Below are 23,913 nucleotides of genomic sequence, written 5' to 3'. Positions count from 1 at the left end.
TTTCTCCACACCCTCTCCAGCATTTATTGTTTCTAGATTTTTTGATGATGGCCATTCTGACCGATGTGAGATGATATCTCATTGTAGTTTTGATTTGCATTTCTCTAATGATTAATGATGTTGAGCATTCTTTCATGTGTCTGTTGGCCATCTGTATATCTTCTTTGGAGAAATGTCTATTTAGGTCTTCTGCCCATTTTTGGATTGGGTTGTTTGTTTTTTTGTTATTGAGCTGCATGAGCTGCTTGTAAATCTTGGAGATTAATCCTTTGTCAGTTGCTTCATTTGCAAATATTTTCTCCCATTCTGAGGGTTGTCTTTTGGTCTTGTTTATGGTTTCCTTTGCTGTGCAAAAGCTTTTAAGTTACATTAGGTCCCATTTGTTTATTTGTGTTTTTATTTCCATTTCTCTAGGAGCTGGGTCAAAAAGGATCTTGCTGCGATTTATGTCATAGAGTGTTCTGCCTATGTTTTCCTCTAAGAGTTTGATAGTGTCTGGCTTTACACTTAGGTCTTTAATCCATTTTGAGTTTATTTTTGTGTATGGTGTCAGGGAGTGCTCTAGTTTCATACTTTTACATGTACTTGTCCAATTTTCCCAGCACCACTTATTGAAGAGATTGTCTTTTCTCCACTGTATATGCTTGCCTCCTTTATCAAAGATAAGGTGACCATATGTGCGTGGGTTTATCTCTGGGCTTTCAATCCTGTTCCATTGATCTATATTTCTGTTTTTGTGCCAGTACCATACTGTCTTGATTACTGTAGCTTTGTAATATAGTCTGAAGCCAGGGAGCCTGATTCCCCCAGCTCCATTTTTCGTTCTCAAGATTGCTTTGGCTATTCGGGGTCTTTTGTGTCTCCATACAAATTGTGAAATTTTTTGTTCTAGTTCTGTGAAAAATGCCTGTGGTAGTTTGATAGGGATTGCATTGAATCTGTAGATTGCTTTGGGTAGTAGAGTCATTTTCACAATGTTGATTCTTCCAATCCAGGAACATGGTATATCTCTCCATCTATTTGTATCATCTTTAATTTCTGTCATCAGTGTCCTATAATTTTCTGCATACAGGCCTTTTGTCTCCTTAGGTAGGTTTAGTCCTAGATATTTAATTCTTTTTGTTGCAATGGTAAACGGGAGTGTTTTCTTAATTTCACTTTCAGATTTTTCATCATTAGTATGTAGGAATGCAAGAGATTTCTGTGCATTAATTTTGTATCCTGCTACTTTACCAAATTCATTGATTAGCTCTAGTAGTTTTCTAGTGGCAGTTTTAGGATTCTCTATGTATAGTATCATGTCATCTGCAAACAGCAACAGCTTTACTTCTTCTTTTCCGATTTGGATTCCTTTTATTTCTTTTTCTTCTCTGATTGCTGTGCCTAACACTTCCAAAACTATGTTGAATAATAGTGGTGAGAGTGGGCAACCTTGTCTTCTTCCTGATCTTAGTGGAAATGGTTTCAGTTTTTCACCATTGAGGACAATGTTGGCTGTGGGTTTGTCATATATGGCCTTTATTATGTTGAGGAAAGTTCCCTCTATGACTACTTTCTGCAGGGCTTTTATCATAAATGGGTGTTGAATTTTGTCGAAAGCTTTCTCTGCATCTATTGAGATGATCATATGGTTTTTCTCCTTCAGTTTGTTAATATGATGTATCACGTTGATTGATTTGCGTATATTGAAGAATCCTTGCATTCCTGGAATAAACCCCACTTGATCATGGTGTATAATCCTTTTAATGTGCTGTTGGATTCTGTTTGCTAGTATTTTGTTGAGGATTTTTGCATCTATGTTCATCAGTGATATTGGCCTGTAGTTTTCTTTCTTTGTGACATCTTTGTCTGGTTTTGGTATCAGGGTGATGGTGGCCTCGTAGAATGAGTTGGGGAGTGTTCCTCCCTCTGCAATATTTTGGAAGAGTTTGAGAAGGATAGGTGTTAGCTCTTCTCTAAATGTTTGATAGAATTCGCCAGTGAAGCCATCTGGTCCTGGGCTTTTGTTTGTTGGAAGATTTTTAATCACAGTTTCAATTTCAGTGCTCGTGATTGGTCTGTTCATATTTTCTATTTCTTCCTGGTTCAGTCTCGGTAGGTTGTGCATTTCTAAGAATCTGTCCATTTCTTCCAAGTTGTCCATTTTATTGGCATAGAGTTGCTTGTAGTAATCTCTCATGATCGTTTGTATTTCTGCAGTGTCAGTGGTTACTTCTCCTTTTTCATTTCTAATTCTATTGATTTGAGTCTTCTCCCTTTTTCTCTTGATGAGTCTGGCTAATGGTTTGTCAATTTTGTTTATCTTCTCGAAGAACCAGCTTTTAGTTTCATTGATTTTTGCTATTGTTTCCTTCATTTCTTTTTCATTTATTTCTGATCTGATCTTTATGATTTCTTTCCTTCTGCTAGCTTTGGGGTTTTTTTTGCTCTTCTTTCTCTAATTGCTTTAGGTGCAAGGTTAGGTTGTTTATTCGAGATGTTTCCTGTTTCTTGAGGTAGGCTTGTATTGCTATAAACTTCCCTCTTAGAACTGCTTTTGCTGCATCCCATAGGTTTTGGGTCGTCGTGTCTCCATTGTCATTTGTTTCTAGGTATTTTTTGATTTCCCCTTTGATTTCTTCAATGATCACTTCGTTATTAAGTAGTGTAGTGTAGCCTCCATGTGTTTGTATTTTTTACAGATCTTTTCCTGTAATTGATATCTAGTCTCATAGCGTTGTGGTCGGAAAAGATACTTGATACGATTTCAATTTTCTTAAATTTACCAAGGTTTGATTTGTGACCCAAGGTATGATCTATCCTGGAGAATGTTCCATGAGCACTTGAGAAAAATGTGTATTCTGTTGTTTTTGGGTGGAATGTCCTATAAATATCAATTAAGTCCATCGTGTTTAATGTATCATTTAAAGCTTGTGTTTCCTTATTTATTTTCATTTTGGATGATCTGTCCATTGGTGAAAGTGGGGTGTTAAAGTCCCCTACTATGATTGTGTTACTGTCGATTTCCCCTTCTATGGCTGTTAGTTTTTGCCTTATGTATTGAGGTGCTCCTATGTTGGGTGCATAAATATTTACAATTGTTATATCTTCCTCTTGGATCGATCCCTTGATCATTATATAGTGTCCTTCTTTGTCTCTTGTAATAGTCTTTATTTTAAAGTCTATTTTGTCTGATATGAGAATTGCTACTCCAGCTTTCTTTTGATTTCCATTTGCATGGAATATCTTTTTCCATCCCCTCACTTTCAGTCTGTATGTGTCTCTAGGTCTGAAGTGGGTCTCTTGTAGACAGCATATATATGGGTCTTGTTTTTGTATCCATTCAGCCAGTCTGTGTCTTTTGGTGGGAGCATTTAATCCATTTACATTTAAGGTAATTATTTTTTTTTTAAGAAATTCACGTTCTTTTATTTATTTATTTATTTATTTATGACTGTGTTGAGTCTTCGTTTCTGTGCGAGGGCTTTCTCTAGTTGCAGCAAGTGGGGACCACTCTTCATCGCGGTGCACGGGCCTCTCACCATCGCGGCCTCTCTTGTTGCGGAGCACAGGCTCCAGACGCGCAGGCTCAGTAATTGCGGCTCACGGGCCCAGTTGCTCCGTGGCATGTGGGATCTTCCCAGACCGGGGCTCGAACCCGTGTCCCCTGCATTGGCAGGCAGATTCTCAACCACTGCGCCACCAGGGAAGCCCTAAGGTAATTATTGATATGTATGTTCCTATTCCCATTTTCTTAAATGTTTTGGGTTTGTTGTTGTAGGTGTTTTCCTTCTCTTGTGTTTCTTGCCTAGAGAAGTTCCTTTAGCATTTGTTGTAAAGCTGGTTTGGTGGTGCTGAACTCTCTCAGCTTTTGCTTGTCTGTAAAGGTTTTAATTTCTCCATCAAATCTGAATGAGATCCTTGCTGGGTAGAGTAACCTTGGTTGTAGGTTTTTCTCCTTCATCACTTTAAGTATATCCTGCCACTCCCTTCTGGCTTGCAGAGTTTCTGCTGAAAGATCAGCTGTTAACCTTATGGGGATTCCCTTGTGTGTTATTTGTTGTTTTTCCCTTGCTGCTTTTAATATGTTTTCTTTATATTTAATTTTTGATAGTTTGATTAATATGTGTCTTGGCGTGTTTCTCCTTGGATTTATCCTGTATGGGGCTCTCTGTGCTTCCAGGACTTGATTAACTATTTCCTTTCCCACATTAGGGAAGTTTTCAACTATAATCTCTTCAAATATTTTCTCAGTCCCTTACTTTTTCTCTTCTTCTTCTGGGACCCCTATAATTCGAATGTTGGTGCGTTTAATGTTGTCCCAGAGGTCTCTGAGACTGTCCTCAGTTCTTTTCATTCTTTTTTCTTTATTCTGCTCTGCAGTAGTTATTTCCACTATTTTATCTTCCAGGTCACTTATCCGTTCTTCTGCCTCAGTTATTCTGCTATTGATCCCATCTAGAGTATTTTTAATTTCATTTATTGTGTTTTTCATCGTTGCTTGGTTCCTCTTTAGTTCTTCTACATCCTTGTTAAATGTTTCTTGCATTTTGTCTATTCTATTTCCAAGATTTTGGATCATCTTTACTATCATTATTCTGAATTCTTTTTCAGGTAGATTGCCTATTTCCTCTTCATTTGTTAGGTCTGGTGTGTTTTGACCCTGCTCCTTCACCTGCTGTGTGTTTTTTTGTCTTCTCATTTTGCTTATCTTACTGTGTTTGGGGTCTCCTTTTCACAGGCTGCAGGTTCGTAGTTCCCGTTGTTTTTGGTATCTGTCCCCAGTGGCTAAGGTTGGTTCAGTGGGTTGTGTAGGCTTCCTGGTGGAGGGGACTAGTGCCTGTGTTCTGGTGGATGAGGTTGGATCTTGTCTTTCTGGTGGGCACATCCACGTCTGGTGGTGTGTTTTGGGGTGTCTGTGGCCTTATTATGATTTTAGGCAGCCTCTCTGCTAATGGATGGGGCTGTGTTCCTGTCTTGCTAGTTGTTTGGCATAGGGTGTCCAGCACTGTAGCTTGCTGGTTGTTGAGTGAAGCTGGGTCTTGATGTTGAGATGGAGATCTCTGAGAGATTTTCACCATTTGGTATTACATGGAGCTGGGAGGTCTCTTGTGGACCAGTGTCCTGAAGTTGGCTCTCCCACCTCAGAGGCACAGCCCTGATGCCTGGCTGGAGCACCAAGACCCTTTCATCCACACGGCTCAGAGTATAAGGGAGAAAAAAATAGAAAGAAAGAAAGAAAGAGGATAAAAATAAAATAAAATAAAGCTATTATAATAAAAAATAAGAAAATAAAATTATTAAAAGTAAATGTATTCAGAAAAAATTTTTTTTAATTTTTAAAGATAGATTTATTAATTTTTTATAATAAAAAATAAGAAAAAATTATTAAGAAAAGATTTATTAAGAAAAAAAATTTTTAATTTTTTTAAAATAAAAAATATGAAAAAACTTATTAAAAATTTTTTTTTTAATTTCTAAAAATAGAAAATAAGGAAAAAATTATTAAGAAAACATTTATTAGGAAAAAAAAATTTTTTTAAGTAAAAAAAAAAAAAAGGACGGACCTAACCCTAGGACTAATGGTGAAAGCAAAGCTATACAGACAAAATCTCACCGAGAAGCATACACATATCCACTCACAAAAAAAGGAAAAGGGGAAAAATTAATATATCCTGCTCCCAAAGTCCACCTCTTGAATTTGGGATGATTCGTTGTCTATTCAGGTATTCAACAGATGCAGGCACATCAAGTTGTTTGTGGAGCTTTAATCCGCTGCTTCTGAGGCTGCTGGGAGAGATTTCCCTTTCTCTTCTTTGTTCGTACAGCTCCCGGGGTTCAGCTTTGGATTTGGACCCGCCTCTGCGTGTAGGTCGCCTGAGGGCGTCTGTTCCCCGCCCAGACAGGACGGGGTTAAAGGAGCAGCTGCTTCGGGGGCTCTGGCTCACTCAGGCCGGGGGAGGGAGGGGTACGGAGGAGGCGGGGCGAGCCTGCGGCGTCAGAGGCCTCGTGACGTTGCAGTAGCCCGAGGCGCGCCGTGCGTTCTCCCGGGGAAGTTGTCCCCGGAGGACCATGGGAGCCCGGCAGCGGCGAGCTGCACCGGCTCCCGGGAGGGGCGGTGTGGAGAGTGACCTGCGCTCGCACACGGGCTTCTTGGTGGCGGCAGCAGCAGCCTTAGCGTCTCATGCCCGTCTCTGGGGTCCGCGCTGATAGCTGCGGCTCGCGCCCGCCTCTGGAGTTCGTTTAGGCGGCGCTCTGAATCCCCTCTCCTTGCGCGCCGCGAAACAAAGAGGCAAGAAAAAGTCTCTTGCCTCTTCGGCAGCTGCAGACCTTTTCCCGGACTCCCTCCCGGCTAGCTGTGGTGCGCTAACCCCTTCAGGCTGTGTTCACGCCGCCAACCCCAGTCCTCTCCCTGCGATCCGACCGAAGCCCGAGCCTCCGCTCCCAGCCCCGCCCGCCCCGGCTGGGGAGCAGACAAGCCTCTCGGGCTGGTGAGCGCTGCTCGGCGCCGAGCCTCTGTGCGGGAGTCTCTCCGTTTTTCCCTCTGCGCCCCTGTTGCTACGGGATCCGCGCTGTTAGCTGCGGCTCGCGCCCGTCTCTGAAGTTCGTTTAGGCGGCGCTCTGAATCCCCTCTCCTCGCGCACCAGGAAACAGGGAAGAAAAAGTCTCTTGCCTCTTCGGCAGCTGCAGACTTTTTCCCGGACTCCCTCCCGGCTAGCTGTGGTGCACTAACCCCTTCAGGCTGTGTTCACGCCGCCAACCCCAGTCCTCTCCCTGCGACCGAAGCCCGAGCCTCAGCTCCCAGCCCCGCCCGCCCCGGCTGGGGAGCAGACAAGCCTCTCGGGCTGGTGAGTGCTGGTCAGCGCCGAGCCTCCGTGCGGGAAGTGCGGGAATCTCTCCGCTTTGCCCTCCGCACCCCTGTGGCTGCGCTCTCCTCCGTGGCTCCGAAGCTTCCCCCCTCCGCCACCCACAGTCTCCGCCCGCGAAGGGGCTCCTAGTGTGTGAAAACCTTTCCTCCTTCACGGCTCCCTCTCACTGGTGCAGGTCCTGTCCCTATTCTTTTGTCTCTGTTATTTCTTTTTTCTTTTGCCCTACCCAAGTACGTGGGGGAGTATCTTGCCTTTTGGGAGGTCTGACGTCTTCTGCCAGCGTTCAGTGGGTGTTCTGTAGGAGCAGTTCCACGTGTAGATGTGTTTCTACTGCATCTGTGGGAAGGAAGGTGATCTCCGCGTCTTACTCTTCTGCCATCTTGCCCCTCCCACTGTAGACTTTTCAATGATGGCATTCTGATGGTGTGAGGTGGTACCTCATTGTAGTTTTGATTAGCATTTCTGTAATAGTTAGTGATGTTGAGAAGCTCACTATTTTCTTTCTCTGCCCTGTCGTGCCCTCCCCCTGGGATGTGAAGGCTCTGTTTTAGAGATTATTATTATTATTATTTTTGAATGTTTATTTCTCCTTTTATTTATTAACATCTTTATTGGAGTATAATTGCTTTACAATGGTGTGTTAGTTTCTGCTGTATAACAAAGTGAATCAGCTATACATATACATATATCCCTATATCCCCTCCCTCTTGCGTCTCCCTCCCACCCTCCCTATCCCACCTCTCTAGGTGGTCACAAAGTCCCAAGCTGGTCTCCCTGTGCTATGCGGCTGCTTCCCACTAGCTATCTATTTTACATAGACCAGATGATCTGTAAGAGCTTCTCTAGGGGGAGCATGTGTGATGCCCGTTTTTTCAGAGGAGACGCTCTGGGCCTGACCTGTCCAATAACAGGAGCCACTAGCCACCAGTGGCTCTTTAAACTCATTAAAATGAAATTGAATGTAAAGCTCAGTTTCTCGGACACATGAACTACATTTCACTCACTCTAGAGCTGCCTGTGGTTAGTGGCTACCGTATTGGTCCATGCAGGTTATAGAAGACGCCCATCACTGTGGAAAGTTCTACTGGACAGCCTGTTTAGTAAGTAGTCAAGACCATATAATTCAGCATTTAATTACAGCAACTGACCTTTATTAAGCGCTTGTTGTGTGCTAAGTGGTGTGGGAAGTGTTTTCTAGGCGCCATCTCATTTCATCCCTACAACGGCCGCCTGAGTTGCGTCCTGTTGTCATCTCCACGTCCTGGCGGGAGAAAAAGGATTGGAGGGAAGAGGGGTTGCTCACAGCTGATGAGCTGCCTGGACCTCACGTCCCTGTGTTCTCCCAGGCTTCCCACACGGACCTGGATTTTATCCTCCGAGCATCCTGTCTTGGATTTTCGTGCCTGTGACGTCCCGGACACACTCTCAAGGCTGATCACTGCACGTGTGCTTCTCGTCCCCCAGGTACAAAGGGAATTTCTTGCAAAGCCGTTTCCAGCTGAGAGCCAGTAGACTGAGGAAGCCACACTGGGTGCTGAGAAAAGACGGCCGCTCACCCCCAGCCGAGGGGCCGGCCCCACGCAGGACCTGCGGGCAGCCTTCTTCAGAAACGGCAGGTAAGGCTCTCCTTGGGGGTGGATCCAAACCGGGTACCAGGCTGCTGGGATGTGAAACGAGCAGAGCAGCCATCCTTGCTGTCCGGAGCCTGAAGTCCAGCAGGGAGACGGGATGCATGTGGGGTGATGACAAAAGTGTCACCTCTGTGGGACAGTCGAGACTCTAAACTAGGGGAGAGGGTCCTGGGTGAGGATATTGAGAATCCAATATTGAGAAGACAACAAACGTACTCAAGTACTGGCCACGGGTGCCCAGCCCTGTCCAAGTACAGATTCCCTCCTGGACCTGGAAAACCTGAATCGGAACTCTGGGTGCCTCTACTTTTCCCCATCATGAAAGAGGAAGTTCACTGGATTCTTTCCACAGGGCCATTGTGAGGCTAAAATGGGTCAGTGGATGGGCTTTCGAATGAATGTGAGATAGAAGAATAAGGAGGAGTTATGATGTGAGAGCTGCAGGGAACACGCTTCCACGGGAGGTAGTAAGAGGGGCCCTCTTCATCATTCTCGGAAACAAACAAAGGATGAACTAATGGAGGCTGCTTCCTGGAAAAGGGCTATTTTAAGGTGCAATCACTGGGCAGCGAGGGCAAATCGCGTAACTTCTCTGGACCACAATTTCCCTCCCTTCCTCCCCTCTGCCTGGCAGTCATGAGCGCAGCCTTAGCCTTGCTGGCAATGTGTTGACTGGGGAAGATGGAGACCATATTTGAGAAGGTGGCCGGTCCCATCTGGCCAGTGGTGACTGAATTACCATCCTTTTGTGGCTGATTGCTGTCTGTTTGGCTCAAGGGCTGACCCTGGGCTCTGCTTGTTGGCTGCGGTTTTGGTCCCTGGAGACAGTTGGCTGGGGCGCCTCCTCCTCTACCTCTGTGTGGCTCCAGCGCCCCCTGCGGGCAGATGGCGCTTCCATGCTGCCTCTCGACCCCCCACCTCCAAACCCGACGCCCTCTCTGGTAGGCAGGCAAGGACGAGGATGAGTCTTTTTCTCAGTGAGAGTTTAAATCAAGGTAGGTATTTGCTCAACTGGATGGCCAGTTGTGGAAGGAAAAGCACTTTTTTATGGAACGTCAAGGGTTAAGACCTCGTGGGGGGAGGCTGAGCGGGTGTAGACAAAAATGCAATCGGGGCACCCGGCTTTGCCCTTTCTTCATTTTCTGTGGCTCATCACCTTGAACTCCACTGCTTTCCTCCCGGTCAAATAGATACAGCCAATGGAACTGCCCATTGGGGTGTTCATGGGCAATACCACCTCCACAGCAGAACCCATCAGAACCCACCAGAACTCTGTCAGTTCTCCCTAAAGGCAGTACTTTCCCACCAGCTCTCTTCCCAGCACCATAAATAGAGCTGAATCAAGCTGCTCCTGGAAACTCACATCAGCTTCCATGTTTCCATTGCTAAGCTCCATGCTAGAAACTGAAAGGGAAAAGACAATCCCTGCTCTGGTTCAGGGTGAAGACAGACAGACAGGCTTGCTGTCCATCCTTTGCTCAAATCACGTGGGGAATGACACTGGCGGGTCAGTGAGCTCCCTCCTGGGAATCTTCTGTCTGTACAGCGAGGCCGTTGATGGAGGTCTTGCCCACCCAATGGCTCAGTGTGAGGACGGAGTGAGCTCGTGTGCGGCAGGGAATTTGCAGACTCCAAGGCAGGTGATAAATGTTGATTGTAATTATCTCCTGAGCATAAGCACACGTGCGTTAAGATCTGGCGTATGCTGAGTGCCGAGTGTGGAGCGTGTGGTAACCAGGGTGCCTGTTGTTTAGCGGAGGACAAGGTCAGGGCTGGAGGAAGAGCCCAGAGGGGGAGTTTTCTCGGGAGAGAGACAGCTTCTTCTGGAAATTCAGGTGTAGGGAGAATAGAACAGAGGCTTTCTGAACTGGGGAAGAAAATTGCCTATGGCAGCCGAAGAAATTGCCACAAACTTGGTCCAAGGTGTATTCTCTCCCAGTGCTGGAGGCCAGGAGTCTCGCTGTCTCTCCGAAGCCTCTAGGGGAGGAGCCTTCCCTGCCTCTCAGCTTCCCTGGGGACTCGAGGCATCCTTGGCTTGTGGCCGCATCACTCCAATCTCTGCCTTCATCTTCACAGGGCTTCTCCCCTGTGTTTCTGTGGGTCAAATCTCCCTCTGTCTTTCTCTTATAAGGACACTTGCCATTGAATTTAGGGCTCGCCCTAAATCCAGGGTGATCTTATTTTGAGATTCTTCATTTCATGTGCAAATACCTTTTTCCAAGTAAGGTCACAGTCACAGGTTCTGTGGCTTAGGACTTGGAGGGGGAGGCATGATTCAACCACTAACCACTTCAACAACTTTCCCTCTATCTGGGAACCGACAGAAGGGACCTTAAAATGTGTTTCTAAGTGAAAAAGGCAGCAGCACCCATGAACACTCAATTTACAGTAATGCCCATCATCTGTGCTCTTAGGGTGCGCAAACAGTTTGGGCAGGAAAGTTCTATTATAAGCTTAAATCAGTATGTATTCATTAAAACAGGATCACCCAGCCCACCACCCAGCAGGATGTGTTCACACTTGTGGGGAGTCTTGTCCAAGTGACCACAGGCAGCTTCGATCGTGAGACGGGTGTGTTGGGTCAGGGGCCCTATTCGCTTCTCTTTGGGAAGAAGGCCTGTGGCCGGCTGGATAGGGGGCGGGCAGGGCCTCTGAGTATGGCTGTGTGGATGGTGCCCATAGGGGCTGAAATCCAGCCACCACTGGTTGGTCCAGCCTTTTGCTCTGACTGTGGGGCTGTCAGCCCAAAGCAAGGAGCTCCTTCCTCCTTCTCCCAAGGGGGTGGGGGACAGCTTTCCACACATCCTCCAGTGGAAGTGGTTGCCTCTTCCTAATTTACATGTGTGCCCGTGTGCTCATGGTGCCCCTGGGGCCCCAGTGCCAGCAGAGAGGCCACCTGGAAAGCCTCTGATCTTTCATGGTCCTCTCCACACCGTCTTTCCTTTACAAGCTTCTCTCGGCCTCAGGGAATGGCCCTGCTCCCTCCACGGTGGGAGAATCCCACTTCTGTACACTTCTGATCTCAACATCAACCTTTCCTACCAAAATCCTGAGAGCAAACTGCGGGCTCCAGTGAATGGGGGATAAAACCAGCCCCAAACAGAAAAAAAATCAGAAACAAAATCTAAATGTGGAGCTAAGATTGAGAGGCCAAATGTAATGCAAATCCCCCTGGGAACCTAGCGCCCCTCCCCCCATGTAGGTAATAATGTTGCAGCAACAGCCCAGGGTGGTGACAAATGTCTGCACTTTCATGTTTGTTATTGGAACAGCCAGTTGAGTCAGAGGTCTGGGTCACTGGTGCCCATTTTCAAAGGGCTCCCTCCCGCCACAATGTCCACTCAGGGCAGGTGTGAGCCTGTGGGGTGTGGTCTAAGCATTGGCCCGGGGAATATTAATCACCCCGCCACCCCCATTCCTTATTGAAGTGTCAGAGAGGGAACAGGGATGGCGGGTTGGGTAAACCAGCAAGCCCGGGGTGGACGGGCTGTTATGGACACCACCGGGTTGGGGGTAGGTGGTAGACTGCATTAAAATAAATACCACCTGGAAATCAAAGGAGCTTGGGAAGTTTATTGCCACCATCTCCCAAAGCCAATGTTTCACAGCAGAGTGACAGGCACTCAGAGTGTTGGGTGTTTGAAGACAGAGTGCTGTAACTTCAAAGGAACCAAAAGATGGGCCTTGGTCGCCCACCATTTACAAACAAATTTCTTGTCTCCTTTGACCTGGCAGGTCCTGGTTGGAGAGATCAGAGCTGGCTGCTCAGTGAGGGGGCTGACCTCACGGTGTGTGTGTGTGTGTGTGTGCGTGCACATGAGTGCATGCAAACGTGTGTATTTTTGTGGGGGGAAGACCTGGTTTCCACAGCAGGACAATGATAGGGTGATTTGTTTTGGGTGACCTGAGGGGTTGTAACTTGGGGGAACTTGATGAAATCCAACAAAGAAATTGAGAATAACCTTTGCAGGGGAATTTCCCAATTCGAAGGTAGGGAAAACCTTTGGTCCTGATCCTTGAAGGCCAATTAGAATCAGCAAAACATTTTCAAATAAATGGACAGGAATACTTGTGTCCAGGGGCCGAAATAAGATATTGTAACGGATTCTTTCTCCTCTTTATTTTTGGAGAAACTTCCTGTCAATAATTTATGAAGATTAGAGAGAAGGTGTTTTTAAAAAATATCTTTTAAAAGGATGCTTAATTTCCCTCTTCTTTCAACTAGTCCGATAGCTTGGTACTAATCATTCGAATTAACATATGGCTTGGTAGTGAAGTCACCTGCATGCAGAAGGCCAGAGGAGTTATGAAGGATGGAGAACTAATTTATAAGATTTTATGGTGATTGGGATCTTTGAGACTCTCCTTAGAACTGAACCTTTTCATTTTTTTAATTTTTATTTTCTTGACTTTCCAACACCACCGAATTTAATTTTTTTCTTTTTAAAAAATTTTTATGTTATATTGGACTATAGCTGATTTACAATGTTGTGTTAGTATCAGGTGTACAGCAAAGTGATTCAGTTTTACATATATATATATATATATATATATCTATTCTTTTTCAAATTCTTTTCCCATTTCGGTTATTACAGAATATTGAGCAGAGTTCCCTGTGCTATACAGTAGGTCCCTGTTGGTTACCTGTTTTAAATATAGTAGTGTGTCTATGTCAATCTCAAACTCCCAGTTTATCCCTCTCCACCCACCTTTCCCATTTGGTAACCATAAGTTTGTTTTCTATGTCTGTGAGTCTGTTTCTGTTTTGTAAATAAGTTCATTGTATTTTTTTAGATTCCTCATATAAGTGATATCATATAATACTTGCCTTTCCTTGTCTGACCTACTTCACTTACTATGATAATCTCCAGGTCCATCCATGTTGCTACAAATGGCATTATTTTATTCTTTTGTTTGTTTGTTTGTTATGAATGTCACATGCCTTTTATTTATTTTATTTAAAAAAATTTTTTTATTGAAGTATACTTGAATTACAATGTTGTGTTAATTACTGCTGTACAGTAAAGTGACTCAGTTATACATATATATATTCTTTATATATATATACATATATATTCTTTTTCATATTCTTTTCCATTATGGTTTATCCTAGGATATTGAATATAGTTCCCTGTGCTATACAGTAGGACCTTGTTGTTTATCCATCCTATATATAATAGTTTGCATCTGCTAATCCCAAACTCTTTTTTTTTTCTAAAGTCCCCTGGAAACCCCAACGTGATCCCCCTTTACTAAGGGTGGACAGCACATGGGCAACCTAAGCAGCATGTCAAACACTCACAGGTTTTTTTTTTTAATTTTATTTATTTATTTATTTTTGGCTGTGTTGGATCTTCGTTTCTGTGCGAGGGCTTTCTCTAGTTGCAGCGAGCGGGGGCCACTCTTCATCGCGGTGCGCGGGCCTCTCATTATCGCGGCCTCTCTTGTTGCGGAGCACAGGTTCCAGATGCGCAGGCTCAGTAGTTGTGGCTCACGGGCCCAGTTGCTCCGCGGCATGTGGGATCTTCCCAGACCAGGGCTCGAACCCGTGTCCCCTGCATTGGCAGGCAGATTCTCAACCACTGCGCCACCAGGGAAGCCCTAATCCCAAACTCTTAATCCATCCCTCCTCTACCCACTCTCCCCCTTGGCAACCACAAGTCTGTTCTCTATGTGTGTGAGTCTGTTTCTGTTTTGTAGATAAGTTCATTTGTGTCATATTTTAGATTCCACATATAAGTGATATCATATGGTATTTGTCTTTCTCTTTTTGACTTACTTCACTTAGTATGATAATGTCTAGGTCTCATGTTGCTGCAAATGACATTATTTCATTATTTTTTTATGGCTGAGTAAAAAAATAGTATTCCATTGTATATATACACCACATCTTCTTTATCCATTCATCTGTCAATGGACATTTAGGTTGCTTCCATGTCTTGGCTATTGTAAATAGTGCAGCAATGAACACTGGGGTGTATGTATCCTTTCGAACCATGGTTTTCTCCAGATGTATGCCCAGGAGTGGGATTGCAGGATCAAATGGTAGCTCTATTTTTAGTTTTTTAAGGAACCTCCATACTGTTCTCCGTAGTGGCTGCACCAGTTTACATTCCCACCAACAGTGTAGGAGGGTTCCCTTTTCTCCACACCCTCTCCAGCATTTATTAATTGTAGACTTTTTGCTGATGGCCATTCTGACTGGTGTGAGGTGATATCTCATTGTAGTTTTGATCTGTATTTCTCTAATGATTAGTGATGTTGAGTGAACTTTTTTAAAACCTAAATTCAGTGGTTCATCCCATCCAAGTTCCCAGCAAAGGTGTGGAGGGAGCTGGAAGTTTCTTTGGAGACATCAAGTATCGTTGACTTAGCAGACCCCCCAGGCTGAATGTGACTAAGAACTGCAGTGTTGTTCCTATTGCAAAGAACGTCCTTCCTCACCCAGGGTCACTTCCAGATCAGGGCTGAGGTGTGGAGTTAGGTGGACTTAATCTCAGACACTTGAGCTGCTGGGACTGGTAAAAAATGGTTCTTAGATATCGAGTGGTTGAATATCCCCAGGAGAGCAAACCTCCCCTTGAGGACAGTCCTCATAATCCAGACGTTCTTCACGGGATTCACCTCCCAGTCGGAGGTCGGCTGGGGAGGCAGTGACTGTCACAGGATGAGAACAGTCCCTACTAAACTGACTGCTGATACATTTAGACCCCATTCAAACACTTCTCTTTGTCTCTCTCCATCTCTCCTTACCATTACTTTCCATCCCTGCCCTTCAGATTGACTTTCACAATGTCATGTAAACTGATTGCCAAGTGAAACCCCAAATCATGCTCAAGACATCGAATTTAATGAGATTGATGGGAGTGACCATTGGGTTGATTCATTCCCATTGACAGAATCAGGTAACAAATGAATAAGGGAAAACTGGTGAGGCTAATTCCAGAGAGTGACGGGAACGTCAAAGACTTAAGAGAAGCCCTTAGAGAAATTGAGGAAAGTCTAGAATATTTTTTGGATGGGAAAAAGTCTTTCTGGATGACCTTGCTCTGAAAGTAAATGTAAAAGTGAAGAATAGCCCATTGTTCTACCCTATAGTTTGGTGTAAAAATGTACTCTGCCCCCATCAACATTCGATTAACCTTTGTTGATGTTAACAATTAGCTCATAGCTTGTCATTATAACCCACAAACTGGACGTTTGCTTTACTTTCATTTTTTTGGGTTCATCTGCTTATTTTCACAACGTTAGGTTTCATGGTTTTTCAAGATAAATTCTCCAAGTCCTTAATTTTCCACTGTTTACTGTGAAATTTTGGTCCCCATTGTGAATGAATTCATTTTTCGTGGTCTTTCCTCCGTGGCAATGATCTCAGCTAATAAGGACCCTGTTTGCCCAGCTGATAAGTCATCTTCTCCTTTGCACAAGGTGCCTAGCAGATCCGTAGTGTTTGTTGAATGACCAACTGAACAGTAGAAGTGAGTCTCCTTATTTTAAGCTTCCTTTAAGCTCACCTTCAGTTGAAAGAACATTCAAAACCAGCCCCCAAATCTTTAAGAATGAAGGAAGGGGCATGCAGTCTGGAGGTTTCGTTCCTGATGGTGTTTTGGGGATGTGTCAACAATGCAAGAATCCAGTGGGTATCGAGTTTGGATGGCGGTGGGCTAAGCAGCATAAAAGCAAACTTCATCGTTCTTTTCCTCATAAAAGAAACTTCCTTATCTAAAAAAAGTTCCAGCTCCCCCTACCCCCTTGCTAGATTCAAATTTGTGGAATTGCCATCTTCACCCGTAAGGATCATCTAATGCCACCTCCGCCTTACAGGTGAGAGCTCTGGCGAGACAAAGATGGGGGCTTTGAGCTGGCAGGTGTTCGCTCTGATGTCTTTTAACCTGAGGTCCTCTCTTACACCACAGGGGGACCAAATCTTGAGTGGGGGATGTGCTTCCAAAGCCAGCAGTAGTCAAAATTGTCTTTGAAAATTCTACAAATCCATCATTAGAGTATGAACGGTGTCTACAACTCTGAGCAGAAATTCTCAGGCAAAACATGTTTGAGGACCACTGAGGGAAAGGAAGGAAAGAAAAAAGGCAGTCCGTCCATCCGGGCTGCTTTGACAACAAACAGCAATTTCTGGTGAGGAATTCTCAGAGGTCCCCGCTTGGCCGTGTGGTGTATGCCATTTGGTTTCAGCATGAAGTGTCTGAAACTGTGATGACATCTTACTGGACTGGCTTGTTGCCGGGGGATTAACTGAGATGTTGGATCTGTGTAGGAGGTAGTGAGTTTCAGAAGTCAGGGTTTAAGTTAAATGTGTGATGGGACCCTGCTGGGGCGGTTTCTCATCTTACCTGAGCACCTGTCTTCCTGGGTGCCAGTTTAAGAATTGGGGGGCCGTTCTCCACTTGGCAGTTACGTCGTGTAATTGACGGTCAGAGAAAGACCATCTTTTGTAGCTTAAGGGGAAGTTCACCACTAAGCTTGTTATGAAAACGATCTCTCCGCTGTTTACTTACCAAGTTAGGGTCTTAGGGACTTAGGAAGGGCAGCTTTGCAAGTGCGTGTTGTGTGCGCGCGTGCACATTGGTGTTCTCGCATTTGAGTGTTATTTTTCCATTAGGAAAAGCAATTGAAAAACCCACACGTCCATACAAAGTGGGTGACACCACCTGAGCGAAAGCCACTACTGATTCTCTTTTGTTGTGGTTATACAATTCCTGATGCATCTCTCCTGATGGGGTCACCGCTCTGAAATGAATACTTTTCTTTTCAGAACGTGGGGAACGGTGGGGATAGCGCAACATCATTCAACTCTGTTTGCATTTCAAGTGGGACATTCTAGTCTCTGGGAGCTTAAAGCCCATCAGCAGCCAGCCCTATTACCCTTTTCCTAATATCACAGTTATTGACCCTGGGCTGCAAAAAAAGAATCTCATAATTAGGTTTGCCCTGTTTCTGTGTTTATGTGCACATTTCTTTCTCTCCAGCCGATGACATATCAACTTTTATTTTTTTTTATTATTGAAATCCTTTGTGTTAAAAGGACCTGCTCCATTAACTGAGACCTGTTCTATTTACTCCGATGCCAGGATACATTAAAACATTCCGTGATATAAAGAGCACTCTTATATATTTCCTTAGAAACGCATTTTGTGGAACTGAATGGAGAACGCTGATGTAGTTGAGGTTAATCATTCGGGCTTTTGCCGGGCACATTGGAAGCTGTGCTGCTTCTGCCGGTACACGGGCTAAAATTGGAACACTGAAGAGGAGCCCAGCGTGGCCCTGTGCCCAGATGACGCATCTGAAGTCATATTGATTGAGGGAGATGCTTTATTGAACGATAAGAACTCCACCGAGTTTCTGGGTTTGCAATTTCCTGCAGCTGGCGTGGCTTCTGCCAGTAAACACCGAGTGATTCGGGGCTACATTTAAAAGTGAGATTTTAGAAAAATCTCCCAATAACTAAACTCAGAGGGCACTTTCAGCTTAGGAGCTGCACCCACATCTAATCCCCCCAACAGACTTGCGATGAGTGACTCGTTCTCATTTTGCAGAGGGAGAAACTGAGACTCAGAGAGACATCCAGCGACTTGCCCAGGGCCACCCAGATGATGAATCTGGGGCTCCATGGTGTTTCCTACAGTCAGAAATGTCACATCTGCATGTCACCTGTGCAATTAGTCGCTTATGTGATCCATTTAAGCTCACTGACCAAAACCATAAATACACTTATTTTCAAAAGAAACTGTTTATTGACACCAAAAATGGAAAGCCAATATCACATGCCATTGAGAGAACTTTACAGAAAGAAAATGCTATGAACAATATTTTCTTGGTAAATAAATTCTAGCTAGACTATTGTGGGCAGAAGACCAAGAGCCCTAGGTACACTCCCTTTGCTTAAAAAGAGATTTGGAAGCGTTAGGGAGGTGTTAGAGATATATTAGCACCCAGCTGAGACGTTCTTCTTTCCCTAATCAGAGGGATGTAGGGAGAATAGCTTTCTCACTGGGTGATTCCATTTTATTTAACACTAAGTTTGTGACTCACCACCCACTGGGGGTCTGAGCCCCTCCCTGGGACTTTCTTGTGCTGTCATATCCGCTTTTCTCTGTCAATAAGATCCCCCTGGCTTCTACTGTCTTATCTGGGATTTCCTCAACTCTTGTAAGGCCTTCACCTGTATCAACTTAAACTCTACATTCAACAGAGTTGGCTGTAGAGGCCGTGGACCAACATTCTGCAAAGACCCTGCTTGAAGACCGAACCTTTTCTGCCTCATGGGGGTGGGAGCTTGGGGGTGTCAGAGGTCTCCTAGGCAGGTTCAAACTCTGCATTTGTAAGAGTCTGAGATGCTGACCCAGAGCCTTCTGTGGCTGAAGGAGGGATGGTGGGAAATGCCCAGGGTGCAGAGAGAGGAGGCGGGAGGGACCAGGCACATCTGAGACCTTGGTGTGGGCTCATCCTTCTCCTGAGAACAGTGGGGCGCCATTGATGGATTTGGGTGCAGGAGAGGAGGGCAGAGGGAAGACCATCCAATGTAGGTGCAGGGTGGAGAGAGGCTTGGGGTAGGTAGAGTGGATACCTAGGAGACTGATGAGAAAGTTCCTGAAACAGGTTGGGCAGGTTTGCATTGAAAAAGAACTTGGAAAAAAGGGATGCGCCACCTAGAGGAATAGAAAAGTTCATTATTAGTTTTTAGTTATGCGTGTAATCATGAATCATGCTTCTTTTAACACATTAAAATATGGTAATTAGGCTTATGTTCACTTTGACCACCACCCCCATTCCCAACGCCCCTCTCAGATAAAACTACAGTTTGGAATTAAGAGGGCATCTGCCAGATCGTTATTTCCGTGCACGTGTGCGTATGTGTGTGTATGTCTGTGTTTAACATGAGTGGTACCACACTGCCCATCTCATTGTGCAACTTGCTTTTGGTTAACTCAACAACATTTTGTGGTCTTCCCACACTGTTAGTACATGTAGACCTATCTCAACAGTGTAGGTAGGGACAGAGTCTCTCGGGGTGGGGCTACTGTAATTTTAGGTAGTCATTCTCCCAGTAATGGACAGTTCATCATTGCCAGTACTTCACTATGGCATCGTGCTCTTTGGACCACTGTCCATGACTCCCTGACCCAAGCAGGGGGTTTCTCTAGGGAAGACCCAAGAGGAAGAATCACTGGGTCTTTCTTATGTTGCACATTAAAAAAAAATGTTATTTTATATTGGAGTATAGTTGATTTACAATGTTGTGTTAGTTGCTGGTGTACAGCAACGTGATTCAGTTATACATGTACATACATCTATTCTTTTTCAGATTCTTTTCCCATATAGGTTATTACAGAGTATTGAGTAGAGTTCCCTGTGCTATACAGTAGGTCCTTGTTGATGATCTATTTTATATACAGTAGTATGTATATGTTAATCCCAAACTCCTAATTTATCCCTCCCCCACCCTCTTTCCCCTCTGGTAACCGTAAGTTTGTTTTCTATGTCTGTGAGTTTGTTTCTGTTTTGTAAATAAGTTCATCTGTATCATTTTTTTTAGATTCCACATATAAATGATGTCATATGATATTTGTCTTAATCTTACTTCACTTAATATGATAATCTCTAGGTCCATCCATGTTGCTGCCAATGGCATTATTTCATTCTTTTTTTAGGGCTGAGTAATATTCCATTGTAATATACACCACATCTTCTTTATCCATTCATCTGTCAAAGGACATTTAGGTTGCTTCCATGTCTTGGCTATCGTAAATAGTGCTGCAGTGAACATTGGGGTGCATGTATCTCTTCAAATTAGAGTTTTCTCCAGATATATGCCCAGGAGTGGGATTGCAGGATCATATGGCAGCTCTCTACTTCTAGTTTTATGAGGAACCTACATAGTGTTTTCCATAGTGACTACACCAATTTACATTCCCACCGACAGTGTAGGAGGGTTCCCTTTTCTCCACATACTCTCCAGCATTTATTATTTGTAGACTTTTTGATGATGGCCATTGTGACCGGTGTGAGGTGATATCACATTGTAGTTTTGTTACATCGCATATTTTTAATAGATATTTCCAAGTTGCTTTCTATTTCACATTCCCATAAATAGCATGTTAGAGTACTTCTTTCATTGATCTTATCAAACTTAAAAAAATCTGCAAGGTGGGTAAAAGATGCTACCTCGAATGCCCATGGCCAGGAGGGCCTTTCCACCCGTGGCTTGCATCCCACTGGGGGGTCCGTTGCCCAGACAGACCGTGAGGAAGGCTGGCATTATCCAGTGGAAAAAAACATGGAGGGATGAGTAGACTATTTTGTTTTTAAATCACAGAGAAGTGAGTTTCTCTTGACCAAACTTTAAGTCCACTGGGTACAATTTGATGTTCTCTCCAAATATTAATAGATTTGTTCCTCGGCCGAGGCACGAAGTCTTGGTCTGCTCCGAGAGAGGTCCGTCACTGCAAAGGACACAAGGCCACACAGGACTTCCTCTGTGCCGAGCCAATTCATTAGACCCGGTGAGCAATTTGCAGAAGAGATTAATTGATTTGCAGGCTGCCCAGCCCTGAGTGTTACTCAGCTACCTCCCAGAAAGCTCAGGCCGCCCGGGAGCTCGACAGAGCAAACAGTAATATGTGAGACTTTAGTCAAAGGCTGAGCGTTGTCTTCATTTCTCATTATAAACAGAAGCCAGAGCAATGAAGTTCTCAGCCCCTTCTGGTTTACTGTGGGATTTGGGGCCACAGTCCAGGCTCCCGGAATAAAATGAGAAGGCTTGTGGAGCCGCGGCTGCCAATATGATAGCAATGTTTCTCTTCGCAAGCTGTGATTATCCCCAAACAGACACCTTGCTTATCTTGCTCTGAAAAGTTGCTATAGCAGAGGTGGAAATTTCAACTCTGCATGCCTGTATCAGAAAGGACTCTTTGGGGTGTGGGGAAAAGAGACTCAATTAAAATTGACCTAGACAGAAACATTCATCATCTCATGGAACAGAGAAGGGGGCTTCAGGCATGGCTGGATCCAGAGGTACCAATGATGTCACCCGGACTCAGTTTCTCTGCATCTCTTGGCTGCTCTTCTGGGTCAGCATCACTGGCTCCTCTAGTACCTGTCCTGCCTGAACATGCTTGACTCCTTCCCGTAACCCAAGTCCCCAGACGGAATCCGGATGGCCTGGTTGGGGGTAGGTGTCTCTCCTGAACCAGTCACTGGGGATTTGAGTGGCCAGGTCTGGGTCACGCCCCTGTCCTTGTATGGAGGGACGGGTTGGGGCCACCTCCGCTACAGCCCTTAAGAGTAGAGGAGAGACAGTTTCCCAAAAGAGTCGGGGCCCAGATGTCCAAACCGCCTCTTACTCATGGTTTAATGGAATTCAGCATCTGTGTGTGAGCAGTCATGCCCCTTGAGAGGGGAGAAGCACAAGATGCCATGAGTCCTCTCCTCAAGAAGCTTGGGGACCAGTTGGTGGACCGAGACACCTTTGTGAAATAGATGAGAGTTCCTATGCAATTAGCGGGGCCCTCTCTGTGCCAGGCAGTGTGTGGGAGCAGGAAGAGAGGCAGACAAGAACACGACACTGCCCTGTCCTTAGGGAGAGCCCAGTCTGGCAGAGGGAGCCGGCACAGACTGGTAAACAAGTCATTACACATGCAATGCGGTAAGCTTGCTGATATGATTAAGCTTCCAAATGAGGGATCCTGACAAGACCGGCTGGAGCGGGGAAGGGAGAGTGGGCTAGCATAAACAGGAACAAAACAGGAGGGGGCCGTGCTTCCGACGCCCACCCCCAAGGCCCCTCCATCGGGGCACCCACCGCAGGAGGAGCGTGGCCCCCTACGGAGACCCGCAGCCTGTCACTCTTTATCATTCCTTTTCTCCTCCTTGGATCATAAAGGATTTTTGCCATCCACACTAAACTGCTGCAGATGGAGGTGCACAGCACTTAACTACTATTTACTTATTTACCTAAAATGCTAAGTGTTTCCCTTGGCAATTGCTAACAGATTCCTAAAGAAACGGGGCGACACGATCTGAATTCTGATTTCTGCGCCAACAGAAGGTGGGAGGGCAAAAGTGGCCAGTGCACTCATGGCCGGTTCCACTGGGGAAGGGGGAGGCCAGGGCCGTAGAGTCATTTAAAGAGGTTGAAATCTGGATATTGGAAAGATAAATGTGTATTATGTTAAAAAATGTTAAAAACAAAAGAGGCACATACCTTCAATCCCAAACCTGAAATGGAGACTGCTCTGCTTTGGAAGGACTTTCTGGAAACTGTCCTCACCTTTGAGTTGGGAGAGCCCCTTCTCAGCAGAACCCACAAAAGGAGTCTTGTTCTAGAATTTTCTATGTCGAAGGCTGGTAGACAAATGGAATCAGAGGATGAGGCAAGATGAGAAGTGATGATTTCAACAGACCTACAGATGGGGGACAAAATCATGACGGGTTCCGGGCTCACCTTGTTGGGTCTTTCCACCTCCACTTGTGACCTGATCTTCAGGAGGGGCAAGGCTGCTTTGGTTTTGGAGACAGGTGGCCTTTAGGGTTAATTCTAACCAAGGGATTAGTGGCAAGGTGAGGCAGAATGGTGTCACCAATAGTGAGCCTAGAGGGGAAATACTGTTATGTAGACCAACTACATGGAGTCATAATGAGAAGGTCGTTCTCAATTCCCTGTTAAGCCTCTTGCTTACATCACAAAGGAAGTCTTGTTTTGATGCTAATACGTCTTTAACACCTGCCTAACTAAAAGTCTTTACTAATCTCCCTTTGAACAGACAAAGGTTGGGTTTCAACCTCTAGCTAGAATTTGAGAACACAGTTCTGTTTTTATTGTTTGTATTTTGACAGGGACCTTCTCAGGCCAGATACTTCATCTCACCCAGCTTCCTCCTACAGTAGACCTTGAAAAGCCAAATACTTCTTCCCTCTCCCTCTCTCTCAGCCTCCCTTAGGCCAAGAGTAGTGCAGGGGAAGACACTTTGTTTTTGGAGTCAGAAGAATTCATTTGAGTCCTGACTTCTCCTCTTACCATTTCCTCAGCCAAGGTCATCCCTTCTCTTTCCCTCAGATCCTCATCTGTAAAATGGGGCCATTTCTGAGTCCACAGGTGTCAGAGACATTCACCTATGCTGACTCACTAACCTGGCCCTTGAAAAGCCTATGAGGGCAGTCTAGAAATATCCCACTCATCTGTCCAGAGGACTGTTGAGACACCCAAGCTACATGAGATGGTGAGTTGGAAAGATGCTGTGTCACCTGTAAAGGACTTTGTAGGTGCGCTGGTTATCCTGGCTGACAGTGGGGGACCATGGGCTATATTTCCACCCAGGTCTGGGAAAGACATCTGCAAGTCAAAGCGATGAATCAAGGAACCGTGAATTTCAGATAGGGACCTATGTAGTATTGAGCCGATACTTGGGGGCACA

The 23,913-nt window shown here is 45.0% G+C and overlaps 1 protein-coding gene across 1 annotated transcript in view; it reads left to right on the top strand.

The window, feature by feature from the left end:
- The window catches only part of ZNF831 (zinc finger protein 831), an 80,581-nt gene that overhangs the window by 20,901 nt on the left and 35,767 nt on the right, over nt 1-23,913 (top strand). The window contains exon 3 of the mRNA XM_059897347.1: nt 8,313-8,464. Coding sequence (XP_059753330.1) covers nt 8,313-8,464 — 152 coding nt within the window. The remainder of the gene's footprint in view (nt 1-8,312; nt 8,465-23,913) is intronic.

This window comes from Balaenoptera ricei, chromosome 15, assembly GCF_028023285.1.
Source record: "Balaenoptera ricei isolate mBalRic1 chromosome 15, mBalRic1.hap2, whole genome shotgun sequence".
Taxonomy (NCBI): domain Eukaryota; kingdom Metazoa; phylum Chordata; class Mammalia; order Artiodactyla; family Balaenopteridae; genus Balaenoptera; species Balaenoptera ricei.
The sequence above is the reverse complement of the archived record's forward strand: the minus strand, read 5'-3'. Positions and strand labels throughout refer to the sequence as shown.